General features: G+C 34.7%; 1 protein-coding gene across 1 annotated transcript; it reads left to right on the top strand.

Moving 5' to 3' along the window:
* Positions 1-6,348: 6,348 nt before the first annotated feature.
* LOC130415192 (uncharacterized) lies at positions 6,349-8,891 on the top strand. Its single transcript, XM_056740737.1, has 6 exons — positions 6,349-6,371; positions 6,844-7,042; positions 7,572-7,801; positions 7,983-8,142; positions 8,249-8,356; positions 8,776-8,891. The coding sequence occupies exons 2-6, from the start codon at positions 6,850-6,852 to the stop codon at positions 8,889-8,891; spliced, it is 807 nt and encodes a 268-aa protein (XP_056596715.1). The 5' UTR covers positions 6,349-6,371; positions 6,844-6,849.
* The last annotated feature ends 2,366 nt before the right edge of the window (positions 8,892-11,257 follow it).

The raw sequence follows: 11,257 nt of genomic DNA, 5'->3' as shown, positions 1-11,257 counted from the left end.
GTCCTATTGCAGCTGCACGTCAAAGCAGACTTTATTGACGAGAACCTCTGGTGTTTTTGGATTTAGTGCCGGAGAGTGGGTGATTTTCTCAAAGTCTGCCACCGTTAACGCGGGATGGTGGGATGATTTGTCACGTCCTTCTCGGCGAAGTTTTTTTAACTACCCCAACGAAAACGTTGTTGCTTGTGAAAAACTCAGGCTCTTTTATCAGACACCGGGACCGGCTGATTGGTGGTTCATTGATGTGCCTGTTAATGCCTGCATGTAGGCCAACATCGCTGCTAAAGCTGTAAGGTTCGCCCTTTCCGTTTTTCTCAGCGGCATAAAACTGATGGAGAGCTTGGTTTAGGTCAGTTTTTTTCGGCACACCAGGACCGAAAACAACGAACAGACCACAAAGTGGGTTTATAAGTATTCACCTCATTTCTAGACTTTTCGATGTCTTCAATTTCGCTTTCATTAATTTCAACGTGTCGTCTTTGTTGTTGGTCTAATTTGTCTGTCATGTCAATCTCTTCCCACCACTCATCCATGCTAAACCCACACGACATTTTGACAATTATTTTGCTGTACGCAGCAAGAGTGGCGCAGTGATTTTAGGTAACGGCTTAGATGTAAATTTAAAAAGCATTTTTTAATGATTTTATCAAAATCAAAAGAATTTTCGGTGAAAGGAGACCCACCGTACATACCCAAAAAGTTCAAACATTAGCATTCTGTACCGATGTTCATTGCCCACTAGAGGGCAGCCTAGTTAAAAGAATCACTTGCTGCACAGGTATATCTTATGTTAGATTGATGGGATATATATGTAGGGATGGGCAGTATTTCAAATACATGTATTTAAAATACGTATTTGAAATACAAAATAGTATTTTGTATTTTAAAGCCTTTGGAAAATCTAATGTAATTTGTATTTAAATATATTTAAGATGAGTATTTTTGTATTTTCAAAATACTCAAAATACTTTGAGCCAGCAACCTTTTTATCAGGGTGTTTTCGTGCATCAACCAACATAATTCAGGGCAGACACGCCCTTCTCCCAGCCCCAACATTCATGCACGTGACCTTCAGCTGTAGCTACAACCCAGCATTGGATCTGCGACTTTTCTGGAATAAGGTGAGGATTTCATGGTCAATTTTATTTGTGTTTAAAATATTAACGTTACTGCGTGTTAGGTATGGGTGATGTCACGACAACATAAACATGTCGTAGATTCGTAGCGATTATATAAATTGATTTAACTTTTTTTAAATAGTTTATAGAGCTTTTGGGTTAAGTAAATATATATGTGCACCTTTTAGTGGGCAGGAATAATTGGAATATGAGAGTGGATAAAGAAACAAGTGTGAATGAGTAATTGTGATTTGTCATTATAACTGCCGCGAAATGAAATTCAAATTCTCACTTTGCATATTGGCAGGCAGTTTTTTTTGTCTTTCAACTTTCAACATCATAACATATTGATAATTGTGAAACCATTATATACATTCTTACTGTGAGGTAAAATTAAGATTTTGGTCATATCACCCATCCCTTTTCTTAGCTATAGCAGAAAAGGTTTCCACAGTATTAAAAAAAGTATGATATTTTTTAATTGTGTTGACCACAAGAAATAAACTACATTGTGGTCAGAAATAAGTATATTAATGGCTGCTATTTTGCACTACATATGTTATTTTGTAATTGCCATCAATGAAACAAGCAAGGAAGGAAGAAATAAAACGAGAGGTTATGCCAACAGAATGACAGAGAGCGAAGAAAAGAGGTATGGAATTGTAAGTCAGCAGGCCTATGTAGTATCTTAATTCATTCCGACTATTTATAATTAGTTTAACCAATTATATATAACAAGATTAGTGTTTTATTCCCAAAACTTTTATAACTGTTCTATTTTAAAAAATCTCTTCACATATAATTTCATGCATAATATTAATGAACAGTATCTCATCCAATTTACAGTGTTGACCTGGCAGAACTGGATAATGATGATGATTCACCAGAAATTCCGTCAACTAGTTCAACTAGCCGGGTTAGATCGGCAATATTGGATGGCAGATTCTTTAAGATTGTGAAACAAACGGAGCTAGGCCAAGTTCAAGCCAAATGTCAATTGTGCACAAAAAAGAAAAACATCATATCTGGTGGTGCTAAAGGGTATCGAATAGATGGATGTCTGAAACGCACAAGTACACCACCTCTGGGAGTACACCATCAGTTATTTAAAATATAATTGACTGTTATTGAGTTTTTGTTACTGAGTTCGAAGTTATGATGGTGATAAAACATAATAAAATATTTTTTTTATAAAGTTTCTTTTTTTGTAGTTGTGTATTTCCTACCGGGCAGGGGAAGGGAAGCGGTAAATAAAATGAAAATGAAAGTTTCTTAGCAGTTAAACACATCATGCTTTTTGGCATTTAGAATAGGCCCAGATAGATTTCAGCCTAATAGGGGTACCTGCACTGAATCACCAATTTCACATGTATTTTGTGTATTTTCAAAAAACAAAATACTGTATTTGTATTTAAATAAATTTTTCCACACAGTATTTTGTATTTGTATTTTAAACACATTTACATGTATTTATGCCCATCCCTGCATGCATAGGATGGAGAATTTAATGATAAAAAACTATTGAACAGTTAAAACATCAAACGTTCAATGAGGGAAAAGTGAAAACACTTGAGGCATTCAACGAATTGAAGGTATTTTTGTCAAGAATGTGAATAATGAATGTTACAGATACTGGCTGATGATTGAACTATATAACATTTAAATGAATAAATGTAATGTTCTTGAAATATACTATATGTTCTGTATACTGTATACACCTTCCTAACTATCTTGTGCACACACAGTTGCATGTAATGACAACACTTGAATCAGAGCTGAAGAGATCAATGGAGCGCTTACTTTCACAAACCAGCAAAATCACTCTGTTGGGTAAGAAAACATTTCATTAAGTAAAAATGAAATCTTTAGTACTGAGTAATAATTTTGAATTGATAACTCAGAATAAGCAAAAATTCAGAGATGTTTTTCAGATGAAATCCATCATGTGTTTTGTCTAGATATCTCCAAAGAGATTCAAGAGATGGAGGAACTGTTCATCCAATAGCTTGTTCTTTTGGAGAAAACCTCCCAATAAGTCCAATGACCAATCAAAACAAGTCCAATAATCTCTGTCCAAGTAGCAAAGCTCAAGGCACCTGTGTATTGTTAGATCGATGCCTGAAATTTAGACTTGAGAGAATATACAAAAACATGAATAGACTAAAATGCACTGTGAAGAAAAGCATCTGCCAAATACCTAAATGATAATGTGTTTTATTTTTAATTATGTTTATTATTTAATTTCATTGTTTATTAATTCACTTATCATTAATTCCATTATATTTACAAGCCATATTGTCTTGACAAGTAAACGATCCCAATTGTCTCCATCTCAAGGCTTTTTATGTCACAAGAAAATGTTTTGAAACCATATATTTTTATAATTTAGGGTGAAATATTTAAACTGAGCATTGAGCATTAAGTTATAACTCTGATTATTTAATGGCTTTGTCACTTTGACTCTTGCCTCATTGGTTGATCAGAACAGAGATCTTAGGGCCTCTTTTATAAAATGTGTCGTAGAAACCATCCTAAATTTTATTTTACGTTAATTTCTCAAAACGCATACGTGTGATTCACAGAACGATCGTATGCACAGAAAACGCGTGAACGCCTCTCCATCAGATGTAAAATCTATAAATCGCAAATGATCGTGGAAAAGCCCATTCTGCGTCAAATATAAACAAACCCAATCATTGGTTTAAGACCATAAATATGGGCCCACTATTGTAAAAAAATTAAATACATTGCAATTTGACAAGTGAAAATAAAACATTAAAAAATGACAATTTATATATTTTATTGGAACATATTAAACAAAGCTGTTATAGTGCAACAACTGTATATAAACAGATTTAAAAAGTTAAGAAAAGGTTTAAATTCTATAGAATTTTACCACAGTTCACTATAGTAAATAATAATATATTTTTTTCTTTTGGGTTACATTAAAGGGTGATGGACATCGTTCTGATTTATTTTAAATTACTTTCTGCATAAAACAATGTAAAGCAGAATGTACCTTTATTTTGAGCTTGCTTTCTTTATCTGAAGTGAAGTGAAAAGTGAAAGTGACCTGTTTGTCAGATATGGTGACCCATACCCGAAATATACCTCTGCTTTTAACCCATCCAGAGAGTAGTGAACACACGCACAGCAAGTGGTGAACACACATACACCCAGAGCAGTGGGCAGCTATCGCTGCAGCGCCCGGGGAGCAAGTAGGGGTTAGGTGCCTTGCTCAAGGACACCTCAATTGTTACCCGCCTGACCTGAGGATCGAACCAGCAACCTTCTGGTCACGAGTCCAAGCCTCTAACCATTAGGCCACGATCTGCTTTTCTATTTTTAGTTCCTGGAAAGTACCGTTTTGATGCCATAGTTTGCCTAAGCCTACCACCATAAGCTCACTAAAATAAGTCCTTCATTATTGATCTCTATCATGGTCCTGTGCTCCTTGTCTTGAAATTTCTAGTTTTGGGGACAGATCTTCTGTCTTCTTGTCTCATGCGTTGGCCCCGCCCCCTTGATTCCCCGTCAAAGTCCTATTTGTGTTTAATCCCGCTCACCTGTCCAGCCAGTCTCCATAAGTGTTTCATTCCCCTCACCTGCCCGTTACTGTCACGTCTTTATGTCATTATCCTATGTCAATTATCCATTATATTCATTGTCCCATGTTGTTGCATTGTTTTATCCTTCCTTACCTACCTTTGTGATGCATTACCCTCGTTCCTTTTTGGTGTCTCTTGTCCAGCTTGTAGACTTATTATTTATATTATTCTTGGACCTTGTTTATTTTGCCCCCTCGTGGGAAGTTTTACTTTGAATTCTGTGTGAAATCATTGTTCTTCCATTGTTACCCATGGTGACCTGCAAAGAAACGCGTGTAGCCATCATTGCGTTGCATAAAAATGGCTTCACAGGCAAGGATATTGTGTCTACTGCACCTAAATCAACAATTTAGAGGTTCATCAAGAACTTCAAGGAAAGAGGTTCAATTCTTCTAAAGAAGGCTTCAGGGCGTCCAAGAAAGTCCAGCAAGCGCCAGGATCGTCTCCTAAAGAGGATTCAGCTGCGGGATCGGAGTGCCACCAGTGCAGAGCTTGCTCAGGAATGGCAGCAGGCAGGTGTGAGCGCATCTGCACGCACAGTGAGGCGAAGACTTTTGGAAGATGGCCTGGTGTCAAGAAGGGCAGCAAAGAATCCACTTCTCTCCAAAAAAAACATAAAAAACTTGTTTAGTCCCGTAAATGATTATGATAAGTCTTTTCTTAACAATGCATTAGATATTTATCTACTGAAATTAAACAAAACTTTTGTAAAACAGGGGTTTCCAGTCTATAAAAATATGAAACATTCACTAAAATATTCAAGGGAAATAAGAATACTTTGACACCGAGCCTTTAAAGCTGAAATGCAAAAGAGAAATACAAAACGTATGTAAACGGTTAAATATACAAACCAAATGCAAACTGTATTTCATTGCATAGTGAACTTTCACATAAGCAAAAATAAAAGTGAAAGCATTACATTTCAATGGTAACAACAACTCTGCTTTGGTTTATTTATGGTCAAATATTTTTGTCCATAATTTACCCAACCACCCAGCAGGTATTGCAGCATGTTATTATGGGGTCAAAAAAGTTTCCCTGTTTTAACATTTGCTGTGTATATTCTGTTGTTGTTATCACTGTTAGTTGATTGTGGTATTTAGACTTATGTTTAGAAACATGTTTGAGGGTTGAATTTTTTTCGGCAGTTTTTTAAGGTCTTGTGAAGAGTATGCAAATAACAACTAACTTTAATAATTGCTTAAGTTTTTAAAAATAAGAGAAATCTGAATCTGAAAGACTTAGAACATTACTTATACTGAACTGAGTTTGGTGAACTACAGTACTTGTTGCATCAAACCTTTACAATTTCTTAACCTCAGATTTACATGGTGTAGTAATTTACATGGCAATCAGGTCAAGCCAAAAAACACGTAACAGGTTTTTAAATCATAAGGGGACCTACATTGGAACAAGGCTAAGTCTAACACATGCTGACTTTTATAAACTTAAAAAAATAAGGACCAACAAGTTAGTTTACATAACTTCCAGTCTTCCCATTTACAGGACGACAACAATCAGATCTTATGTCAGAAGTAAAAAAACCTGGTGACGCTTTAAACCATAACAAAGCACTTGAGGGCTTGGCGGCTGAACAGACCTATTGTATATCCCTTCGCATTGGCATTATCCTGAAACAAACAAGGTAATTTAAATGATTACATGCTATATGTTGCTATATTATATAATATATTTATTCATGGGGTGTATAAATTTAAAAAGCCATTAAAAAAAATGCACAAATATTAAAAACAACATGTAACGAATTGTGTTTTTTCATATTATTGTTTTTTTAACGTGATATGATGTTGTTTATGCACACAGTATCATGTGCTACCTAAGAATTTAACATCAGATTAAGATATATTTTTAAATAAACTATATGTTCTTACACACTTTTTCCCAAACTGCCCTTTTTTGTGACGATTTTTCCATAGTCAATGATGTGATTTTTTTTTTTTTTTTACAAATGTAATGACCAGTTAATTGAATCTTGCTGGATTACCATCTCTATTATTTGTGGCAATACCTTTCAGGAGCTTACTTCATTCTTTGCTTTTTAGTTCACTAGCATTGTTTTGCTCATGATAAATATGATTTTTTCAAAAATTTTAAAGGAGGCAATGTATGCAGTTGTTACTCTGGAGGATTCAGATGAGGTGATGGTTTCAGCATCAGATTGGTTGAGTTCAGACAAAACAAGATGTTACTGGCCCCCATTCAGATCACAAGAGAAGTGTACAGAAGCTGTTAAGAACAGACATGCACCAGATGGGAAATGGGAGATGTTAAAAATAATCTTTCATGGAGAATTTGGTAACAGTTGTTATTACTGTTAAAGTTTTTTATTTTGTTCATATGTAAAAAGTAATTTAAATTATAGAAAGTAACATTCAATTCTGTTTCTTAAAAGAGATGGAGGTATACTGGCAAAAGTTACAGATTGCAGCATTAAGTTTTATAACATTTAAATAATATACTAAGACATGTTTATAATTGTAGACACTTTTGAACATGCCAATGAGAGGAAAGAAGGAATAAAAAAAAGAGAACTGTATGCAATAGCCAAACTTCTGTTATCATTATATATTACCTGTTTTAAGGTTATATAGATTTCTAAATGAAAGTTATTGCTGTTTGATGTCTCTCCAGCATTTTGGCCACTGGACTTGTAAAACTGCCACAATATAGAATGCCAAAAAATCCACCTGTGATACCATCCAACATGTCAATTGATGGTCAGACAACTTATTTTATCATTATAAGGTTTCTTTGCCTTTGCTTGTTGTCTTTGCTCTTCATGATTATTACAGCTATTCATTATTATGATTATGTTTCACAACAGACAAGGATGATATTCTCCAAATGCTGAGGGAGATCAAGAGCAAAGTTGATGAAAACTCCACTATGTTAAAGAGATTAGTGAACGACACACTGGTTTCAGATGCGGCCCCCAGCAGCACAAGCACGCAATCTAAAGATATGAAATCAAACCTCGATCTACCTCTTCGATCCATTGAAGACGTGCAGAGACTTGAACGAGAGCTTAAAGTTGCAACAACACGAAAAAAATATGTGAGTCAACAACATTTAAACACTCGAAAAGAGCTGCATGGGCTTTATATGGTCAACATGGTTTTAGAAGGTAATCCAAAAAACAGTGCGAAAACATAACTCTGCATAATTAGCAACTTATTTAGAGAGTTATGTAATGGTAAAATATTTGATAATTTGATTGCAAGTATTTCCTTCACAGGTTAATTACCTGTCTGGGCTTGCAGCGTTTGGCCTGAAGGATGTGATTAAGAGTATGATGCAACATGTCCTAACAAATGATTTGGTGAAAGAGTTCAACTGGACGGGGAAAGGTGATAAAAAACCATTCTCTAATCTTGTTTTAGCAGATGTAATCAAAGGTAATATCACTACTGCAGAAACACTCCCCCGCATTGTTTTTTTTGTTTTATATATATTTTGTTAGCATTTGCCTTTTTTTTAAAACAATCCCATCAATTCTTTTAGATGCTGCCTTCAAACACAAAATATCCAGAGGAGACTGTGAAGCTGCAATAAAGAAGTATTTGAGTAACACAGCTATTCGACCCAGTCAGAAGAGACAAAGAGATGAAGGTAAGTGAAGGCACGAAAATCTAAAATATTTGGATAGCTCAGATAGTAAAGCCTCTATTTCCTGAATAAGTTGTCAGTTATGTCAATGTTAGTAAAGGGTGATTACCTGCATCCCATCTAAGGTGCTGCATCCTTCGAAGCCCGTATTGCATGGCAGACTCCAAGTTGTCATTTAAGAATGCACCCTTAAGGGGAAATTTTAAGATAGGACTAGGCCTTGGACATTTAGGTCATTTTTACAATATGCAGTACCTTACAAATAAAAATTACAGTTGTGCAGACAAAACAATGGCACTGATTTATTTTAAGACGTCCATGCAAACAGTTTTCAGATTATACTAACCTTTATTTTTATCTAGGACTAGTATGTTTAAACCACGGTTTATTGATAATTATATTATTATTATTTTTACATACAGTAGACCTTCTTCCATCGGCAAGTTCTGGAACTGAGTTTTCAAATATGATTTCTCAACCATATCTGGAGGATGCCTCCCATCCGCACTCACATGATTTAGATCTATATATGCTATAGATCCAGAGTTTTGGATGATTTAAGTTTATATGTAATCATGAACTCCAAATGTTAAATTGTCCAGACATAAAACTTTTCTTTAGAGTACTGTTTATTTATGGGTAATATTATAGTTATTAATATCATAGAGGAAATCACAATGTGACTGTGATATCGGTTAATGATGTGAGGTCTTTTGGTGTAGCAGAGAGCAATATTAACATGTATTTCTGCTCAATATTAAATTAAATTTCAAAAACCAAAATATGTGCTGTGTTGTATTTTGATTTACCACACAAACAAGCATTCTTTCCATTGATTTATGCACAGTTTTCAGTCTGGACATTTGAATCTATAGGAAAGATGCAAATAATAATCAACAAACTAAAAGGTTGTATTCTTTTTCCAAGAACAAATTAATAGAATTATTCAGAAAAGAGTTCTCACAGCATTATGTACAAGATCATTAGGCAATGATGTAAAACAGTGGTGGCAACAGGCGGCCCGCGGGCAATACCATCTGGTCCGCACCAGCATTATTATTTAGATTATTTTGCATGCAGCTGGTTCTGAAATAGATCCGCCACGATCACATCTTTGGTGAATTTGCCTTCAAATATAGGTATGAAAAGGTTTTTGCAGCATTCTTTTATTTTGAAATTAATTGAGAGCTTTTAATTTGAAAAGTTCTGAAACATATTCAAAGGAGTCTGTGGATAGCTAGACACACTTCTAAAATAGCCGTATTGAAAAATATGGTGTATGAAAAAACTAATAGTGAAGTATTGAAACAATGGTTTATAGCAATACAATTTTGCGCTTTCGTGCCTGTGTTTGGAGCAGGAATCACTCTGCCCCCAGCAGGCAAAAGCAATATGCAGTTTAGTACGTAAGCAGTGTACAAAAATAGGCTACGTTAAATAATGATATGACTATTATACAATTAAAAAAATATAGTTGTTATATAATATATATAAGTACGCTATTCTTGTTGCATTTTTTATCAATTCATCCCTTAAACTATCCTTTGACTATGTTCTGGCCCGCCATCTAGCGGCTAATTTTTTTTGGCCCAATGCCAAACTTACTTGCAGACCCCTGATATAGAAGATCTATACACTTTAATTTTTTCATACGTTTTGAAGGTTAATATGCTACTTTACCCACAATTTTTAATTCATGGGTCCAGCATGCACATTTTCAAATGATGTTTATCCATGACACTCTCTGATAAGTCTATTATTAAATGCAATATAAATAAGGACTATTCACTAGGGAGAAACATTCCATTTGAAAAGGAAATTTTAAGGCACACCCAAAAGTGGAACTTTCAACTGTATATGCCTTTTTTTGTGTGTTGACACAAAAGTGTTAACATAATGAAATCACAAAAAACTAAACAAGCACAAAAGACATGATACTGTCATGACTCTGTCGACAGAACTAAAAACTCCAGACAAGAAGGACAGGATCATGACAAGAATTTAATTTACTTATTTTGTCGGTTTAGCTTACTTCAAAATCTGATGTGTTTCCTAATATTTGAAAAATTACTTGTTTTATGTGCTCAAAAGTTTACTACTGTTACAATTAAAGTACACTTAAAATAATTCTTTTATAAACTAAAAGTGGGCCAATTTAGTCCCAAGTGGTGGTCAAATAGTACACTTTCAAGCATACTACTAGTCCATATATATACTTAAGTGCTTTTTAAAAAGGGTGGTCTAGCAAGCTGCTCACCATCTAAATGCATGACTGATTTTTTTGCCGAAAAACACTGGTTAACCAAAGATGTCTTGGTGGAACAGCAGCACAATGTGTCTGAATCTGAATACTTAAAATATTGATCCACTGATTTTTCATAATAATTGAAAACAATATTATAGCTGGGGTGATATTATTGAGGCCCATCAATAGGGCTGTTTCTTTTTGGAAGAAGTAAACCAGGAGCCAATCCCTACTGGAAACTACAACACTTTCTGTAGCTTAAATGGATATTATTAACCGATATATTGGCTATTTAATAAGAAGATACTAAAGAAAGTATTGTTTTGGTAAGAGATCATGTAGTATTCACAAGGTCTAATCAATCGAACATCAGTTACGGTTCATAACAAACCTGTAGTTTTCAGCTATTCTGCAAAGATGCGATCCAGATATATTTACGCATAAAAGTCCAACAGGGCAAACAGTCCTGTGGTGTGGGTGAGAGCGTCGTCCCTTTGCTTTTAATTTTTGTGTTTTATCCACACCCAAAGGGACATTTTTGGAATTTACATGTGACTGGATTAAAAGGATGCATAAAGGGCCATGAAACTGAATGTTGCTTAGTATGCTTAGTAATGCTCAAACAGGTTTTGTCAGTCTATAAAAGCACACGTGAACTC

The sequence above is a fragment of the Triplophysa dalaica genome, chromosome 25 (genome assembly GCF_015846415.1).
Source record: "Triplophysa dalaica isolate WHDGS20190420 chromosome 25, ASM1584641v1, whole genome shotgun sequence".
NCBI lineage: Eukaryota > Metazoa > Chordata > Actinopteri > Cypriniformes > Nemacheilidae > Triplophysa > Triplophysa dalaica.
The sequence above is the reverse complement of the archived record's forward strand: the minus strand, read 5'-3'. Positions and strand labels throughout refer to the sequence as shown.

Bases quoted from the DNA above. Each gene is read 5' to 3' on its own strand.
- LOC130415192 (XM_056740737.1), top strand. From the start codon at position 6,850: ATGTATGCAGTTGTTACTCTGGAGGATTCAGATGAGGTGATGGTTTCA. The intron at 7,043-7,571 runs GTAACAGTTGTT...GTTTCACAACAG, and splicing joins AATCTTTCATGGAGAATTTG to ACAAGGATGATATTCTCCAA. The intron at 7,802-7,982 runs GTGAGTCAACAA...TTTCCTTCACAG, and splicing joins CAACAACACGAAAAAAATAT to GTTAATTACCTGTCTGGGCT.